We start from the raw sequence: 20,847 nt of genomic DNA on the forward strand, positions 1-20,847 counted from the left end.
TCCAGGAAGCCAAATGGCCTGACCAGGAAGGTCAAGGGCAAGTTTCCCCAGGAAATTACCTTAAGGAAAACAAAACAAAGAGCTGCTTTCCAGGGGGAACTTGAGACTTATGGGATCAGGGATTCAGAGTGATTTCTAAAACTCTATATCCATCCCCCTTTCCCTGTGTGTGTTGTTAATGAAGCCATAGAGATGACAGAGGAGATCAAAAAAGACATCAGAACACATTGATTAGGCTATTGTGCCAACTCCTGGGGGCTGACACCTACAGCACCATTACACATAAAGCTGAGGAGGGACCACAAGGATGGTTCTGTTTGCTAACTAATAAGATAATGACATCCAAATACTCATTGCTATCACCATTAGGGCTCTGTACTGCTCAACTTCCAACCCACCATCTGCTCGAGCCTGTATGGCTAGATTTATCTAGTTAGCACTGAGACTGTCTGCTCCTTACTCAGGGTCCCAAGCCTGTTGCCAAAAAGATAATCTCCTCCCCCGTCCCAGGACTGACACATGATTACAGTTGGGGATACAGAACCAAAGCAACTGCGGGAGCTTCAAGAGTGAGTCCAGGGACTTCCCTAGTGGCGCAGTGGTTAAGAATCTGCCTGCCAATGCAGGGGACACGGGTTCGAGCCCTGGTCTAGGAAGATCCCACATGCCGCGGAGCAACTAAGCCCCTGCGCCACAACTACTGAGCCTGCACTCTAGAGCCCGCGAGCCATGACTACTGAGCCTGCGCGTGCCATAACTACTGAAGCCCGCGTGCCTAGAGCCCATGCTCTGCAACAAGAGAAGCTAATGCAATGAGAAGCCTGCCTACCGCAACGAAGAGCAGCCCCGGCTCGCTGCAACTAGAGAAAGCCCGCGTGCAGCAACAAAGACCCAACACAGCCAAAAATAAAATAAATTAAAAAAAAAAAAGTGAGTCCATCTTGGTTTTCTAACCTTTATGTTGGCACAATCCTCAGAAAGGTAAAAACAAACTGACAATTTAGACTGCAACCATCAAAGGCAGAAAGAGAAAGAAAGCAATGACAAGTATTAAGTAGGACATGAAAATAAACAGAAAAGGAAATGGGACTCTGTGGGCTTTAAGACAGCTTTGTATGGTTTCCATTTTATCTACATTTAATGTCCCAAAAATGCATGGTGAGTATTTTATGAAAGTCGGCTTTTCTATCTTGCTGTTACAGATATCTAGCTTGTATGTGTTAACCTGCAATTCAGTCAAACATATAGAAGCCTACAATGACCCTCAAAACTCACCACCAACATTAAAAAAGCACTGAACTAGATACTGCCAGATTAATTACTAAGAGGGGTCTGCGGGTGAGGGGGAAAGTACAAGTAAGGTTTTCCTTCTTTTGGGAGGCTCGGCTCTAAGCCCACGAAAAACTGGGCATATAGACAAAAAGCATTTTGTCAGCCTCAAATTCAAGCCATGGTGTTTGTGTTTGTACTGTATTATGATGATTCCAAGTCAATGGCCATCTCCCAAATTTTGTCCCCTCCCCTCAACTCCACCCAATTTCACAACTGCTCCCAGTTCCTGCAGTGAGCTCAGAGAGAGATATGCAAATAACAAGTGAAAAGAGAATGCTAAAAATTAAAATGGAGCTTCTCCAGCAGCATGTTTCCCTTTCAGAACTTGTACAGCTAGGGATCTAGGGTTTTACTTCTACCATAATGAAGGGGATGTAGTAGGCACAGAGTGATCTGGTAGCTTCACTGAGTAGTGGGTGGTGTGTTTACAGTTTCATTAATATTTCAAAGCTCCAATTAGCAATTTACATTTATTGCTTGTTGTATATTAATTTCATGGAAATTAATATACAACAAGCAATGGAAATGGAAATGTTCAGATGGAACATGGAATGGAAATGGAAATGTTCAGTTACAGTGGTGAGTGGTCACTGCTTCAATTCGCTCATGCAGCTTCTTTTCGTAAGGCTGAAATTTTGATGAGTTAATTTACAAAGGGAGAGATTTCCTGGGTCTCTGTTACTTCTTTTCTCAGGCCATAGCAAAGTAATGCACTAATGACAAGGAGAGCTCATCCTTTTTGGACTCAATAATGATGTAAGCAGGTAGAGAAAAAGGTGAAGTTAAATACAGTTTAAAACAGTGGCAACCCACACACCACTAGAAATCTTTGTTCTGCTCCCTGCCTTGCCTTACCACAGTGGTTCTCAAGTTTCAGCATGCATCATAATCACCTGGAGGGCTTATTAAAACACAGAATGCTGGGGTGAGGCCTGAGAATTTGTATTTTTAGCAAGTTCCCAGGCGTCTGATGTTGCTGGTCTGGGACCACACTTGAAAACTGCTGTCTCACCAAACAGTCCTTGACCCCTGAGCTGGAGCTCCAGGAAACTGCCCTGCACTTAAAGGCAAAACAATTGTGGGGAATGATGATGGAGCAGTTAGCTGGGCAGCTGAGAATGGAAATAAAGTCTAGGAAAGAAAGGATTTTTCAAATCAAAACTGCTTAAGAGCTTCAGGGGGCAGCTCCAGGAGGAGCAAAAACGATGCAGAAGACAGCAGGAAGCCATGTTCCAGACTGTGCAATGTAATCTCCTCCTAATTATAAATGATTTCCAAGTTAAAATGCCCTAGCAGGGAATGGGAGGGGTAAGAAGTACTGATGCCTGGAGGAGCAGAGGGCTCTGCCTTTCTATCAGCTCCATAAATTATAAACAAACACCTTGTACAAAGATCGGTTTGTAGCCTGTTGCTGGCTGGCCAGATGAGGCCACGGGAGCGATGAGCAGTTGCAGTACTTTTACAAATACATTAGATATGGATTTGGAAAACCCAAAGGGGTTTAAATCAGCAGGAAAATTTCCTTTTCACTATCTCTGAGCCCTCAGAGTTCAGAGTAGGACCTCCTGCACAGAGCTCCAATGACACTATATAAGCATTCCCAACGGCACCAATCACTACATCCTCTCTGGATGTGTGTGTGCCCCACACACTGCTCAGCCCCTGGGTTTCTTAAGGTCCGTTCCGTCAGGGCACCCTGATGACTAATGCTATTCTCCCATAAGAGTTCACTCTTAAAAACCACAGTGAATCTAATGAGCTATTTTTTTTCCCATGAGAGTGGTTTCAAAATTATCTATGTTATATGAGGCCTTATTCACAAATTTCTAAACGCTTTACAGATAGTAATTCATTAATCCTGTATCTCAACTAAGAGAAACAGGTGGTAACACTCTTTAGCCTAATTCTAGAAAAGAGTTAAATTCAATTCAGATAAGTCAGATGACCTCTTAACAACACAGTGGCTGCTGAACACGTGAGTAAAACTGAGGGCCAGTGGCTCCCAGGCATGAGCTGTGCCAAAGCCAAACACTTCCCTCCTCTGGGAAGTATGCAAGGTTCAGAAACAAATCCTACAGATTCCCAACTGAACTCTGCTGACAGCTGAATCTACCAGATTCAGAACTGTAACTAGACTTTATTCAGACCAACCAGGAAAAGCAGTTAGAGTTAATTACAGGAGCCTCAGGTGAAAATGACTGTCATTCTAGAGGGTAATACCATGGCAAGGAACACTGGCCACCATCAGACATATACACCCTAAACTCCTAGAATGCCAAGTATTTCCCAAGGCCAAAACTCTGAGAAAAATAGGGCACTTTTAAAAAGCAGAATTCTAACACCGCACAGGACTTAAATGAGGAAGAAAGGTGAGCCAAACTAAATGAGTCAATCTGGTTGCACATGATGCTTTTTGATCAGCTCAGGTTTTACAACAGCCATGATCAAAGGAAGTAAGAAGGAACACAGAAGGTGAATGACAGGAAGTTGTAGTCAGAACAAGTGGAGGCTTGTACAAAGAATGTTAAGGACAACCAAAAAGACCGTCTCAGCTCTGCTAGCAGCATATCCAATGCCTGTATTCTTCTGAATATTTGGTTTCTCTATCAAAGAAAATTGTCTCCAACTGGGGAGAAACAACGTGCTTCAGAAGGATCAGAAGCCAATTACAGAAGAGGCAACAGGTTAAAAGAGAACTATCTTTTTTACATGAACATCACTTTACAGAGATGGAAAATACACCTCTCAGAGTACTGAAAACAGGGGCAGGGGTGACTTTAGAATTATAGCCATACTCTCAAAGAATCACGGTATAATTTCCAAGAAAAAGACATGATAAAAAGAGCTAACATTTACTGACCATTTACTACAGAAAGTGCCAGATGCCGTTCAGAGTGCCTGACATGTATCAATGTTAACTAATTTAATTCTCCTAACAATCCTATGAGGTTGGCACTATTATAACCCTCATTTTATAGACAAGGAAACTAAGGTGTAGAGAGATTAAGTAACCAAGGTCACACTGCTAGAAGGTGGCTGAGCAAAACTTGAACCTGGACATTGTAGCTGAAGAGTTCATTTGCTTAACCATCACAGGACAGTTCACAAAGAAAACGTTATCAAAGAACTACCTCTCCCTATGCTTGTGAAAAAAAGGGAAGAAAAAAGCATCAGGCTCAGACCTTTAAAGTATAAAAAGTACCAAGTAATTCCAATACTATTTAAGCTGTTCCAGACAAAAAGAAAAACTTTCAAATTATATTTGTAACACAAGCATAACACTGATACCAAAACTCATAGATTTTATGAAAAAGAATAGGATAGATCCATCTCACAAATTTCAAGGAAAAAACTCTTAAGTAAATTATTAGCAAGCTACATGGAAAGAATTTAATGTTAAAGCATATACCATGAACCAGGTGGGGTTTATTCAAGGGATGTAAGGTTGGGTTCAATATTACAGAATCTATCAACATAATGATTTTGGGGCTTCCCTGGTGGTGGTGGTGGTGAAGAACCCACCTGCCAAAAAAAAAAAAAAAAAAAAAGAACCCGCCTGCCAATGCAGGGGACACGGGTTTAAGCCCTGGTCTGGGAAGATCCCACATGTCATGGAGCAACTAAGCCCATGCACTGCAACTACTGAGCCTGCGCTCTAGAGCCCGCGAGCCACAACTACTGGAGCCTGCATGCCTAGAGCCCGTGCTCCGCAACAAGAGAAGCCTCCGCGATGAGAAGCCCGCGCACCACAACGAAGAGTAGACCCTGCTCATCACAACTAGAGAAAGCCCGCGCAGCAATGAAGACCCAACGCAGCCAAAAATAGATAAATTAAAAACAATAATAATCAAGGGATGTTTATTGGTACTATTGGGATTTAAAAATTAATTTAAGGTCAATTAAGTCTCCAGATACTTGTTTAAAAAAACCATAATGATCTCATTATTAGGTCAAAGGAGAGAAAAAAACATGATCATCTTCAGAGATGCTGATAAGGCAGGACTAAATTTAACATCTATTCTTTTTTTTTGCGGGGGCGGTTAGGGGGGGAGTCCTAACCACTGAACCGCCAGGGAATTCCGAGTATATTCTTGATTAAAAACTCACAATAAAATAAGAATAATGACTTCCTTAAAACAATAAACTAGTTCTGGTTCAACCCAAAAGTCAGCAATATGCTTACTGGGAAAAAGCTAGAAGTTTTTCTACTGAAATGATATGAGGATGCCTGCTATTATTTAACATTGTTCTGATGGTAGCAGCCAATGCACTTAGACAAGAGGAAGAAATCACAGGTGTACAACTTGGAACAGAGGAGGTAAAATTAATACTATTTACAGATAACATACTTAGAAAACCCATGAGATTTAATTGAATAACAACTATAATTAGTAAACAAATTCAGTAAAATAGAAATTTTTTTAAAGCTTGTAACAATAAACTTTAAAAATGTATAAAATTACACGAAGAAAACTTTAAAACATTCCTAAGACCACAAGAGAGACCTGGAGAAACTGAAAAATCATACCATGTTCTTACATAAGAAGATACCATAACAATATTGAGTCTCCTTAAGTTACTTTATATGTTCAATACGATCGCATTAAGTACACTAACAGAATTTTTTCAGGGGGGTGAAGGGAAGAAGCGAGGTAGTTTTAAAGTCCATACAGAAAACCAAAATGTTCAAGCAAGCAAGAAATTTTGGATTAAAAAAATAACAAGAGGAGACTAGTCCTACCAGATTCTAAAACAGAGCCTCAAACTTAAACCAATATGGTACTGTTACATGAATAATCAAGACAGATCCCTGGGACAGAAGAGACAGAATAAATACATCCAAATACTCAACAGGAAATTAACAGGATGAAAGTGACATCCCAAATCAATGGGGACAAATAGATCATTTTATAAACTGGTTGCGACAAATGAGTAGCACGTGGGAGAAAAGTTGGATCATACTCTGCTTATTTAGCACTAGGTTAAACTTCTGATGAATCAAAGATTTAAAGGAAAAAACTAAAATATAAAAGTACTAACTGATCTTCTTGATGCTGCCACAAAATCTAGGAACCATAAAAGGAAAGTTGGATAATTCTGACTACTTAAAATAAGTTCTATGACAAAAATAACCTTCAGCAGAGTCAAAAGACAAATGACAACCAGGAAACTCCTATTATGAGTTAATTTTCTGATTTATAAAGAGCTCCTGTAGAACTGGTAAGGAAAAGATCAATAACACAATAAAAAAAAAATAGGTAAAGCACAGAGACAAGCCAAGAAAAGGCAACACATGTGGCTAAATGTATGCAGAGCCACACAACCTGGTTTATAATATGAGAAATACAAATTTAAAATACCTACATACTATTTTTTGGCTACACCACGCGGCTTGCAGGATCCTAGTTTCCTGACCAGGGACTGAACCCTCGCCCCCAACAGTGGAAGTGCAGAGCCCTAACCACTGGACCGCCAGGGAAGTCCCACCTACATAGTATTTTTTACCATCAGATTTGTAAATACCCCAAAATATGATAGCACATTCTACAAGCAAGAGTTTAGGGACACATGCACCCTCATGAACCACAAGCGAGTGTATAAATTGGTATCATCTCTACAGAGGGTGATTTAGCAGTATCTACCGAAATCACGAATCTACATATTCTTCCTCCCTACAATTCCATTTCTAGGAATTTATCCTATGTTATACTTGCACATGTGCAAAATGACAAACTGTGGCATGGTTTGTATAGCAAAAGACTGGAAACAACTTAAAAGTTCCTCAGCAGAGGGGCTCCCCTGGTGTTCCAGGGGTCAAGACTCTACACTCCCAACGCAGGTGGCCTGGGTTCAACCCCTGGTTAGGGAACTAGATCCCGCATGCTGCAACTAAAGATTCTGCATGCCACAACGAACATCCCACGTGCCACAACTAAGACCCAGAGCAGACAAAAAAAAAAAAAAAAAAAATTCCTCAGCAGAACACTGGATAAAAAATAACTGGTTAAAAAATGGACAGTGGGGGGACTTTCTTGGTGGCAAAGTGGTTAAGAATCTGCCTGCCTGGTCCAGGAAGGTCTCACATGCCGCGGAGCAACTAAGCCCGTGCGCCACAACTACTGAGCCTCCGCTCTAGAGCCCGCGAGTTACAACTACTGAGCCTGTGTGCCACAACTACTGAAGCCCGCATGCCTAGAGCCTGTGCTCTGCAACAAGAGAAGCCACTGCAATGAGAAGCCCGAGCACCACAACAAAGAGTAGTCCCCGCTTGCCACAACTAGAGAAAGCCCACGTGCAGCAACAAAGACCCAACACAGCCATAAATAAATAAATAAATATGTATGTGTGTGTGTGTGTGTGTATGTATATATATATATATATATATATATATATATAAAGGACAGTGGGATACTAGGCAGCCATTAAAAAAGAATTGAGTAAATGCTTTATGTACTGATACGGAAAGATCACCAAGACATAAAGTAAAGAAAGCAAGGTACAGAAAGAAAAGTATGTATAACATGCTACCATTTAGGTTAAGTAGAGGTGGAAAAACAAACATTTGCATGTACTTGTATATACATACGATATCGTTGAAGAGGTATGCAAGACACTGCTCATTGTGGTTGCCTATGGGGTGGAGTGGTGGGTAGCTGGGAGCAGGGTTGGGAAACTTTTCACTGTATATCCTTTTATATTTTAAAAATCTTTGGTAAATGTATTTCAGATTATAATAAAAGAAACGAAGCAAATAAAATAACGAAACAAAGTACCTAGGGAAAATTATGGCAAACACCTGGGCCAGAAATCTATAAACAAGCAAACAGTATTTAATAAGGGAAAAGGTAGATTGCATTTGATTTCTAGTAAACAATAGATTATTGAACATGCGGCTTAAAAGCACTTAGAAAAAAATGATTGCTACTGAGGTTTCACTAAGATCAGGACATGAAAAAATTGACCTCATTTTCATGGTCTGATAAGGATACCAAGATTGGCATACTGGGAAATGCTATAGAAGGGGCTATCTTGATTACTTTAAGGTATCTGACCAACTCTTACAATACCCTATAGACAAGATAGAAAAATATGGGCTTCACATGCGAACAACCAAGCCTAGGTGCAAATTCGTGAACCAAAACTGACACAGAGCAAGCCCACAGGAACATACCACAATGCTTGGTGCAAAGTCCTGACTGATGCACTAGTTTTGCTAGCAATCCAAAGTTAAGACAGAGGGGGGACTTCCCTGGCGGCACAACTGGTTAAGAGTCTGCGCTCCCGGGACTCCCTGGTGGCGCAGTGGTTAAGAATCCACCTGCCAATGCAGGGGACACGGGTTCGAGCCCTGGTCCAGGAAGATCCCACATGCCACGGAGCAGCTAAGCCCGTGTGCCACAATTACTGAGCCTGTGCTCTAGAGCCTGCAAACCACAACTACTGAGCCTGCGCACCTAGAGCCCGTGCCTGGCAACAAGAGAAGCCACCACAATGAGAAGCCCACGCACCGCAACGAAGATTAACCCCTGTTCACCGCAACTCGAGAAAGCCCTCGCACAGCAACGAAGACCCAATGCAGCCAAAAATAAATAAATAAATGTATTTATTTTTTTTTAAAAAAACAGTCTGCACTCCCAATGTAGGGGGCCTGGGTTCAATCCCTGGTCAGGGAACTAGATCCCACATGCGTGCCACAACTAAGAATTCTCATGCCTCAACTAAGGAGCCCGCCTGCCATAACTAAGACCTGGCACAACCAAATAAGTAAATAAATAAATATTTTTTTAAAAACCAGAAAAACAAAGTAAGACAGAGGGACTTCCCTGGTGGTCCAGTGATTAAGAACCCACCTTCCAATGCAGGGGACTCAGGTTTGATCCCTGGTCAGGGAACTAAGATCTTACATGCCTCGGGGCAACTAAGCACTCCCGCCACAACAAAAGAGCCCTCATGCTGCAACTAAGACCCTATGCAGCCAAAAAAAAAAAAAAAAAGAATTAAAGTACTTAGTGTTAAAAAAAAAAAGAGAGAGAAAGTATGTTTATCAAATTAGAAGATGATGTAAGGTTGGGAAAAAAAGGGCTGAATCAAAGTTCAAAAAAATGTTGAGGCAGGAACTAAGAAGAGCAATTGACACTATTAAGATAAAACTTAGCAGAAACAAATACAAACCTTTGGTTTCTAAAACATTCGAACTGCACAAGTAGTACAGAACAGTAAAGTCTTGGTTTATTAATAGTTATCAAGTATTTTTTTAATAAATAAATACATTTATTTATTATTTATTTATGTTTGGCTTCATTGGGTCCTCGTTGCTGTGCACGGGCTTTCTCTAGTTGTGGTGAGCAGGAGCTACTTTTCATTCCGGTGAGCAGGCTTCTCATTGCGGTGGCTTCCCTTGTTGCAGCACACGGGCCCAGTAGTTGTGGCTCGTAGGCTCAAGAGTGCAGGCTCAGTAGTTGTAGCGCATGGGCTTAGTTGCTTCACGGCATGTGGGATCTTCCTGGACCAGAGATCGAACCCGTGTCTCCTGCACTGGCAGGCAGATTCTTAACCACTGTGCAACCAGGGAAGTCCCATCAAGGAATTTTAAGTAACTGCAAACTCAATAGTGGCTTCAGAAAAAGCTGTTGAAATCTTAAGCTGGACTAACACTGTCCAAACCATCATTGTACTCTGTTTTGGACAGCTCTCATCTGGAGTGTTCTACGTTGTTCTGCCACCTCAAAGCTTAAAGGGGAAATGAGCAGAACTGTCAAGGATTTGAAAACCAGATCCTAAAAGGAATCTCAGGAATTCTGGCCCAAAAAGAATGATTTACAGGGAAATGGCAGTTTATCTTCAAATAGCTTGAGAACTGTCACTTAGAAGAGACGTCATTAAACTTACTCTATGGAGATTCAGAGGTAGAACTAGGACCAATGGGAGGAAGTGACAGCAAGGGAAATGGTGGCTGGGTATAAGAAAAAACATTTGAACAGGAATTTAGCAGTGATGGACTAGGGCCAACTCATCAGACAGTGTGACCTATCTGAAGTGTTCAAGCAGAAGCTGAATCACTACTTCCCAAGGATGTGTGAGAGTCCGTCATCAGATAGAAAGTGAAATGAGATGTCTAAAATGCTGTGATTGGGCTTCCCTGGTGGCGCAGTGGTTGAGAATCCGCCTGCTAATGCAGGGGACATGGGTTCAGGCCCTGGTCCGGGAAGATCCCACATGCCGTGGAGCAACCAAGCCCGTGCACCACAACTGCTGAGCCTGCGCTCTGGAGCACACGAGCCACAACTACTGAAGCCCGTGTGCCAAGACTGCTGAAGCCTGAGCACCTGGAGCCTGTGCTCTGTGGCAGGGGAGGCCACCGCAGTGAGAAGCCCTCGCACTATGGCGAGGAGTGGCCCCCACTCGCTTCAACTGGAGAGGGCCCGCACACAGCAACGGAAGACCCAACACAGCCAATAAATTAATTAATTAATTAATTTTTAAAAAAATGATGTGGTTTCAATCGAACAACTGGGACATGGGATTGAGGACTCGTAGAAGCTGGGAAAATGGACTGACAGACAGACATGTTTGTAAATCACACATCAATCAGGCCACTCCCTTTGTTCTATTCAGATCTAGATTAATAAATGAGTTTATCATCACTGTAGTCTTTCCTCAAGGGTCTGGCTCTCAGTTCCTACACTCCCTTCTCCTTCTCTTCCTCTCAGTTCCACCCAAACTTCTAGGCTTGCGACAATGAACTACTAGTCGGTAAACTCCTGGGGCAGATATCTTCATTTTGGTGTCCACCTTAGCATTGTTCTGATCACTGTACCAAAGCATTGTTCACTGCTCAGGGTGGGTGCTCAATACACGTTTGTTGAATTGCTTAACGAGAGTCAGAGAAGAACTGCAGAAATGGCACACGGCAGTCAGCTGCTCAACGAGGCGATGAAAAATCCAGTGCTATGTGGGTTTCTGAGCTCTGGCTCACCAGTAAGAGTCAGACCTTCCACCAGTATCCCCAGTTCTACCTTGGCTTACCATTACTGATTTCTGGGAGGTCAAACTTAGTGAAGTCCCACCACTGGAGCCGGTAGGTAGTATTGGCAATGTTACTGGCCACGGCAGACTGTCCATCACCAATCACTGCCCCTGGTTGGGGAGAAGACAAAGAGAGCACATTATAGTGTTTATCTATATGTTTCCATTGCAAACATGAGACAAAACTAGGATTAGTAGAAAAGGGAGAAAAGGAAGAATCACAACTAAGGCTGAAGAAAGCTGACAAGTCCTATCTGTCAAGTCTCTATCTCAGAGAAACCAGACATGTTTCTCAAGAACAATTCTACATGTAAATATAGTATAATACAATATAGTATAGTATAGTATAGTATAGTATAGTATAGTATAGTATAGTATAGTATAATATAAATCAGCCCCCCTTCCCATTATTACATAACATATACTGAGTGCCAACAATGTGGCACGTACTGTATATATCCTATCTGGTAGGCTCACAATCTAAAGAGACAAATGGGTGTTCATAAAAATTCTGGGAAAGACACATGAAAAATGGTAGGACACCATTAACACAGAAAAGCATTCAGTCCCTGGATGTCTTTGTGGTAAGCAGCACCCTTTGGGAGAAAGCATCTCCTTTGTATATGACCTTCCTCCTAATAAAACATCTCAAAAGGAGGCTTCCCCCAGGGAAGAGGCAGCCAGCATTCAGCTGATAGGATAGAGAGAGACAGCAAAGAACAAATGAGGTAATATTTGTTAATCTCTTCTGGACCTCTGGCATGTAACACAATAGAAATTTATGAGCCTAGCTTTTCCCCCTCAGAATATTTTTATTAAGGCAGTATTTTATAACTCCTGCCCTGCCCCACCCCAGGAGAACTTCCTTGAATCCAGATTCACTTGTAACATCTCACAGTTTAACTTTCCCTGAGACATACACTTCTGTATGACATTTTTTTCCTTGGTAACCAATTAAATAAAAAAGGGATTTTTTTAAAACAGGGTGACACTTTAATTTGCAGTTGTATTTCATTTTACTTGAACATGTCATCTCTTCCTCCTCCTCCTTCCGAGGTGCATTTCATACACACCCACCCTTCTGATCAGACAGAGCCAAACCCTCTTGGGAGAATAGAACATTCTTATGTGCTACACAACCTAAATGGTACTCTCTGCTGCAAGTCAACTCTGACTTTGAGAAACTGAACTTGTTAGAGCTGACTAGCCTTGGAACAATGGACAGTTCTATACCCAGATTCTTCAGTATCACCATTTTCCTCCTCTGCATTTCACTGCAAGAGGGTCTTGTCTTTTTTTTTTTCCCCTCCTTTTAGAGCGCTGCATTTATTGCTCTGCTACTCCTGGTGTTTCCCTGTTCCTTCCTCAGATGGTCAAGAGGTTGTTCAGAGAGAAAATGTCCTCCATATAAGCTATGAAATATGAGAAAAGTAGTCTTCTCACTCTTCCTCAGTTGCTTCAGGCCATTGCATGAGAAGACTCTTTTTTAACATTAGTTTACTGATAGAGTCCTTGTCCCTGTTTCAATTTGTTAAGAAAGGTACAAACAATTCATTCCCAAGATGATGATACTTCTAGATTAAAATATCGTCAACATGGGCAGGACTGCCCCCATGGGGGTGAAAACTGTTCATGGTGGGGGAAAAATCTTAGAGAGTACAATCCCCAGTCCCTGCCAAAGTACTGCAGTATATGAACAGATACACAGCATTATCTGTGATATTAAAATTTCATGGGAGGGGGGTGATTAGGGAAAAAGATGTCTAAAAAGGCTCCTTAGGAAGGTAATGATAAAATAAAGGTTGAGAAATACTGTTTTAGATAAACCAATACCATCCAAACAATACATTCTTTATAATCTTGCAGGTTCAAAGACATTGTTCAAAATGGTCATGATCTCTCTGAAGGCCTAAGAAAGACAGCATTTGAGGGTTCTGTCAATGACCCACTGACCTCAAATCCCTATTGAGGGGGCTTCCCTGGTGGCGCAGTCGTTAAAAATCCGCCTGCCATTGCAGGGAACACGGGTTCAAGCCCTGGCCTGGGAAGATCCCACGTGTCGTGGAGCAACTAAGCCCGTGCACCACAACTGCTGAGCCTGTGCTCTAGAGCCCGTGAGCCACAACTACTGAGCCCACGTGCCACAACTACTGAAGCCCACACACCTAGAGCCCGTGTTCCACAACAAGAGAAGCCACCACAATGACAAGCCCACACACCGCAACAAAGAGTAGCCGCCGCTTGCCGCAACTAGAGAAAACCTGTGCACAGCAACGAAGACCCAACGCAGAAAAAAAAAAAAAATCCCTATTGAGGGCCCTGTGGCATATCGCTTAAATGAGGTAAATATATGTCTTTGCTTAAACTTTACAGAAAATTCTGTAATAATGATATCTGACTTGGGAAATTTTGCTGAACCTCTGGGTCATGAGGAGGGTAAGCTACCTATAGGACTTTCTTTTTGTAAATAAATAAATAAATTTATTTATTTATCCATCTATCCATCTATCTATCTATTTATTGCTGTGTTGGGTCTTGGTTGCTGCGCAAGGGCTTTCTATAGTTGCAGCGAGCGGGGGCTACTCTTCGTTGCGGTGTGCGGGCTTCTCATTGTGGTGGCTTCTCTTGTTGCAGAGGATGGGCTCTAGGTGCATGGACTTCAGTAGTTGCAGCACGCGGGCTCAGCAGCTGTGGCTCGCGGGCTGAAGAGCACAGGCTCAAGCAGTTGTGGCACACAGGCTTAGTTGCTCCACAGCATGTGGGATCTTCCTGGACCAGGGATCGAACCCATGTCCCCTGTATTGGCAAGTGGATTCTTAACCACTGCGCCACCAGGGAAGTTCCCCTATAGGGCTTCCTTAATAGGAAATTTCTTGAGTTTTCTAGGCCTCCTTGATAATGAAAATAACTTTTTAAATTCCAAGGTCCATTACTCAGGAAAGAATTATTCAGTTTTATTTGGACCCAGGCTCAATTCCATTGAGTTTATGAATTGTTCCTCTGGCTTGCTTATCTTTATCTAGATGGTTGATATCAGCCTCTGACCACCAGTCTCTCTCAAATGATTTTAGTTCCTTATAATTTCCTCCAACTTTTAACAGAAAAGCATATAACCCAAAATGGAAGAAGGCAAGTTGATTTTCTTAGTATATGATGAAAGAAATGCTAGTTCCTAAGACAGGATACGAAAAAAATTGAAAAAACCAACCCCATATCGTAGGAGCTTAAAATCTGGGGGAGAGGACGAGAGCTACAAACAGGAAAACAGTTAAGGAAAATACCAGATGCTTTAAGAGCGCTGTGGATACATCTGCAACTGGAACAGAAATGACTGAGGCTCCAACTCACAGCTCCAGAAGCACCCTGTATATCCATGCCTCAGGAAACGTCTTCTGGAAAACAGCTGTGCAATAAAATAATCATGTATGGTTGAACTGTGTGGAAGAGACTAGGGAGGTATTCTCTGCCAGTGGTGCCAGAGTGTTAAGGAGGAATGGGGCCTGGCAGCAGGGAGAGTTGATTTTCAGCGCCGCGTAAACATAGATTAGGGAGCTAAAGATGCCAGCAACAGATTAGAGTATTGTCACCAGGTTCTCTTCTGTAAGAGCTGCAGGCCAACTGAGCCTGTCTCTCAAGAAACATCAGGAAGAAAAAGTAGCACCCTATTAAAAAAAAAGCCCAACCATTTAACAGGCCTCTGGCTACTAAGCTCAAGGTACAGGAAATGTGCCAGAATGAATTAATGGACTGACCCACAAAGTATTTACATAGGAGGCACTTAGCCTTGGAAACCAAATCCTGACAGAATGCTGAGGGATTTCTGAGGGATCAAGGTTTTCTCAGTAATAACAGAATGGAACAAGCTAGACTCAGGGTTTCTCAACCTCCACTATTGATATTTTGGGTCAGATAATTCTTTGTTTAGGGGGTAGGGTGGGTCTTGTGCACTGCAGGATGTTTAGCAGTACCCCTGGCCTCTTCCCACTAGATGCCAGTAGTCACCCAGTTGTGACCACCAAAAATGTATCCAGACATTGTCAAATGTTCCCTGGGGATCAAAATCATTCCTGGTTGGGAAACTCCAAGTTAGATAAATACAGCCTACATTTTACTCCAAGATAGGTGCTCTTAGGAAGCACTACTACTGGAATGCTTGCTGCTAAAGGCACCAAAACTGTTGGAGATACTGATTTTGGAGAGAAACCAATAAAAGGCACAGCATTATACAAATATTCCTTTAGCAAACTTCCAGTTTTCCATTTCTGTCATGGATTAGAGTTTGGCTTGAACTGGGATCTCATGTGTCTGTTTTTAACATTGTTTCTGAGAATACGGGCTTCAGAATCAGATGGACCCGATTTTGACTCTTCCTACTAGTACCTATATTAGTATCACTTTGTGTAAATCAATCTCTCTGAACCTCAGTTTCCTTATCTGTAAAAAGATAATAAAAATCCTTTCAACTTATAGGGCTATTTGGAAAACTTACTGAAATAATAATTGTAAAGTGATGGCAAATAGTAAGTGTCTAATAAATGACCACCATTAAAATTATTTAATCATTTACTCCAATCTCTGTATGCTTCTCCTCTATAGGTATAGCTCTGGAGTCAACAGCTCATAGACAGAGGTTCTTTTGTAAGAGACTGGCCCAAATAATGTGCCAGGACCAAGGAAGAGAAGCACTTCATTTCAGAATTAAGAGCAAATGCATAGGACCCAGACTCCTTAGTAATGTTCTCCTTGAAAAAAAGCTTAGGCCAAGATAGACCACATTCTGGTCCACAAAACACACTGTAACAAATTTAAAAGAACTGAAATCATACAAAGTATGCTGTCAGAACACAAGGAAATTAAACTAGAAATCAGAAACAGAAAGATAACTGGAAAAATCTCTAAATACTTGGAGATTAAGCAACACACTTTAAGTAACACATGGCTCAAAGAAGACATCGCAAGAGAAATTTTTAAATATTTTTTTCTTTCTTTCTTTTATTTTTTTGCGGTACGCGGGCCCCTCACTGTTGTGGCCTCTCCCATTGTGGAGCACAGGCTCCAGACGCGCAGGCTCAGCGGCCATGGCTCACGGGCCCAGCCGCTCCGCGGCATGTGGGATCCTCCCAGACCAGGGCACGAACCCGTGTTCCCTGAATCAGCAGGCGGACTCCCAACAACTGCGCCACTAGGGAAGCCCTAAAATATTTTTAACTAAATGAAAATACAACTAATTAAAATTTGTGGGATGTAGTGAAAGCAGCGTTTAGAGGGAATGTTACTGCTTTGAATGCACATACTAGAAAAGAAGAAAGATCTAAAATCAATAATTTAAACTTCCACTTTAGGAAACAAAAAGAAGAGCAAATTAAATCCAAAGTAAGCAGAAGAAAAGAAATAATCAAAATTAGAGCAGAAATCAGTGAGACTGAAAACAGGAAGTCAACAGAGAAAAAAAAAAATCAATGAAATCAAAAGCTGGTTCTTTGAAAGGACCAATAAAATCAATAAACCTTTAGCCAGGCTAACAAAGAAAAAAAGAGGGAAGATACAAATTATTAATACCAGAAATGAAAGACAAGCTATCACTACTGATCCAATGGACACTAAAAGGATAGTAAAGGACTATTATGAACAACTCAAGGCCCACAAGTTTGATAAGCTAGGTGAAATGGACCAATTCCTTGAAAGACACAGACTACCAAAATTGACACAAGAAGAAACAGATGATCTGAATAGGCCTATATCTATTACACTGAATCAATCATGAAAAACCTCTTAAGACAGAAAGTGCCAGGCCCAGGTGGGTTCATTGGTAAATTCTACCAAACACCTAAGGAAGAAATTACACCAAATCTCCATAATCTCTTCAAGAAAACAGAAGTGGGACTGTTTCTGAGGCCAGCACTACCCTGATACCAAAACTGGACAAAAACATTGAAGAAAGGAGAACTACAGTCTAATATCTTTTATGAACACAGAAGTAAAAATGCTCAACAAAATGTTGGCAAATTGAATATAATAATGTATAAAAAAAAAAGTTACACACTATGACCAAATGGGGATTTATTCCAGTAGGCAAGGCTGGTTAAACATTTCAAAATCAGTTAATAATATGATACATCACATCAACAGGATAAAGAAGAAAACTCATATGATCATATCAATAGATACAGAAAAGGCACCTGACAAACTCTAAAACCTATTTTTGATAAAAACTATCATCAAACTGGGAAGAGTGGGGAACTTCTCAAGTTGATAAACAATGTCTACAAAAAACCCATAGCTACATTTAAAGGTGAGAAACGACAGTTGACCCTAGAAAAACATATGCGTTTGAACGATGTGGGTCCATTAACATGCAGATTTTTTCAATAAATACGTATACAGTACTACATGATCTGCAGTTGGCTGAATCCAGGGTGTGGAACAGCAGATATGGAGGGCTGACTGTAAAGTTATACATGGATTTTCAACTGTGTGGGGGGTCAGAGTCCCTTTCTCCCCACATTGTTCAAGGGTTAACTGTATATGCTTTCCCCCTAAGACTGGGAACAAGCAAGGATGTCTCCTCTCACCACTCCTCTTCAACACTGTACTGGAAGCCTACTTAATGCAATAAGACAAGAAAAGTAAGTAAGAGGTATACAGATTGGAGAAGAAGAGATAAAACTTTCTTTGTTCACAGATAACATAATTGTTTATGCAGAAAATCCCAAAGAATAAAACAACAAACAAGCAAAAAACAAAACCTCCTGGAACTATTAAGTGATTATATTAAGTTGCAAGATAGAAGTCAACTGCTTTCCTATATGCCAGCAATGAATAAATGAATAAATGGAATTGGAATTTGAAGTTAAAAATACAATATCATTTATATTAGCACCAAAAAAAATGAAAACCTTAAGTATAAATCTAACAAAACATGTACAAGATCTATCTGATGAAACAAATCACAAAAGATCTGAAAAAATATTGGAGAGATACTCCATGTTCATGGATAGGAATATTTAGCACTGTTAAGATGTCAATTCTTCCTAACTGGATCTATAGATTCAATGCAATCCCAGTCAAAATCCTAGAACATTACTTTGTGAATATCAAAAAAACTGATTCTAAAGTTTATCTGGAAAGGCAAAAGATCCAGAATAGCCAACGCAATATGCAAAGAAAGAACAAATTTGGAAGACACTATCTGACGTCAAGACTTACTATAAAGCTACAGTCATCAAGATAGTGTGGCATTGGTGAAAGAATATGTCTATTCTAGATCTATGTCTAGACCTATTCTTGATCTATGTCTAGACCAATGGAACAGAAAAAAGAGATCAGAAATAAACCCACACAAATATAGTAAACTGATCTTTGACAAAGGAGCAAAGGCAATTCAATAGAGAACTGAATCTCTTCAAAAACAGTACTGAAACAACTGGATATCCATATACAAAACTATAAAATAAACCTAGACACAAACCTTACACTTTTCAAAAAATTAACTCAAATTGGATAGATCTAGACGTAAAACACAAAACTCTAACTCCTAGGAGATAATATAAGAGATAATCTAGGTGACCTTGGGCTTGGCAAAGACTTTTAAGATACAACACCAGAAGTACAATCCATGAAGAGAAAAAACTGACAAATTTTACTTCATTAAAATTAAAAACTTTTGCTTTGTGAAAGACACTGTTAAAGAGAATGAAGAGACGACAGTCTGGCAGAAAATCTTTGCAAAACACTTAACTGATAAAGGACTGGTATCCAAAATATACAAAGAACTCTTAAAACTCAACAATAACAAAAAACCCAATTAAAAAATGGGCAAAGGATCTAAACAGACACCTCACCAAAGAAGATATACAGATGGCACATAAGCATATGAAAAGATGCTCAACATCATTCCTCATCAGGGAACTGCAAATTAAAACAACAAAGAGAAACCACTACACGATTGTCAGAATCGCTGAAATCCAAAACACTGATAACACCAAATGCGGAACAGGATGTGAAACAACAGGAACTCCCATTCCTTGCTGGTGGGAATGCAAAATGGTACAGCCACTTTGGAAGACAGTTTGGCAGTTTCTTGCAAAACTAAACATACTCTTACCATATGATCCAGCAATCATGCTCCTTGGTATTTACACAAATGAGTTGAAAGCGTTATGTCCACACAAAACCTACACAGAGATGTTTATAGCAACTTTATTTGTAACTGCCAAACCTTAAAAGCAACCAAGATGTCCTTTAATAGGAGAATGGATAAGTAAACTGTGGTACATCCATACAATGGAATATTATTCAGTTCTAAAAAGAAATGAGCTATCAAGCCATGAAAAAACATGGAAGAAATTTAAGTATATATTATTAAGTGAAAGAAGCAAAAAGCTATATATTGTATGATTCTAAACTATATGTCATTCTGGAAAAGCCAAAACTGTGGACACAGTAAAGATCAGTGGTTGCCAGGAGTTTGGGGGGGAGAGAGGAATGTACAGGTGGAGCACAAGGAGACTTTTTTTGTCGCAGTGAAACTATTTTGTACGGTACTATAATGGTGGATCATGTCACCATATTTTTGGCAAAACCCACAGAATTTACAACACTAACAGTGAACCCTAATGTAAACTATGGACTTTGGGTGATAATGATGTTTCAAGGTTGGTTCATGGATTATAACAAATGTATCACTCTGGGGCAGGATGCTGATGGTGGGGGAGGCTATGGGTGTGTGGGGAGGGAGGAAGGTATATGGGAGCTGTCTGTACTTTCAACTTAATTTTTCTGTAAACCTAAGACTGCTCTAAAAAAAAGTCTATTAATTTAAAAAGAGAGAGAGAGAGAGAGCCCAAGACTCTCATTCATGTTCTAGGAAACGGTGGAAAGAGCGGCTGTCCATAAGCATACTGTTAGTCATAGCAGTTCACTTTCTACCTCACAACCACAGAGCTCTTCTTCTGGAGCCTCAGAGCAAAAGAGTAAATGAAGATTATTCTGACAAAAGACAAAATGAAAGGGAAAAGAAACTTGAATCCAGTGATCCTGGCCAACCATCAGAAAACAACCATGGAGGGCTTCCCTGGTGGCACAGCAGTTAAGAATCCGCCTACCAATACAGGACATGGGTTCGAGCCCTGGGCCAGGAAGATCCCACATGCCGCAGAGCAACTAAACCCGTGCACCACAACTACTGAGCCTGTGTTCTAGAGCCCGCGAGCCACAACTACTGAGTGCGTGTGCCACAACTACTGAAGCCTGTGTGCCTAGAGCCCGTGCTCCGCAACAAAGAGAAGCCAGCGCGATGAGAAGCCCGCGCACCACAACAAAGAGTAGCCTCCACTCATTGCAACTAGAGAAAGTCCGCGCATAGCAACGAAGACCCAATGCAGCCAAAAATAAATAAATAAATTTATATTAAAAACAAAAAACAAAAAACCTTCTCTTCTTTAAAAAAAAAAAAAAAGAAAAGAAAACAACGATGGCAAAAACCAAACT

At 40.9% G+C, this 20,847-nt stretch overlaps 1 protein-coding gene across 3 annotated transcripts in view; it reads right to left on the reverse strand.

Moving 5' to 3' along the window:
- AMBRA1 (autophagy and beclin 1 regulator 1) overlaps positions 1–20,847 on the reverse strand; it is a 175,142-nt gene that overhangs the window by 32,876 nt on the left and 121,419 nt on the right. For all 3 annotated transcript variants that reach the window (XM_082845636.1, XM_082845637.1, XM_082845638.1), the window contains one exon: positions 11,359–11,469. In XM_082845636.1, the coding sequence (XP_082701762.1) occupies positions 11,359–11,469 (111 nt within the window). The remainder of the gene's footprint in view (positions 1–11,358; positions 11,470–20,847) is intronic.

Source organism: Leucopleurus acutus, assembly GCF_964270905.1.
Source record: "Leucopleurus acutus genome assembly, chromosome: 8".
NCBI classification, from domain to species: Eukaryota; Metazoa; Chordata; class Mammalia; order Artiodactyla; family Delphinidae; genus Leucopleurus; species Leucopleurus acutus.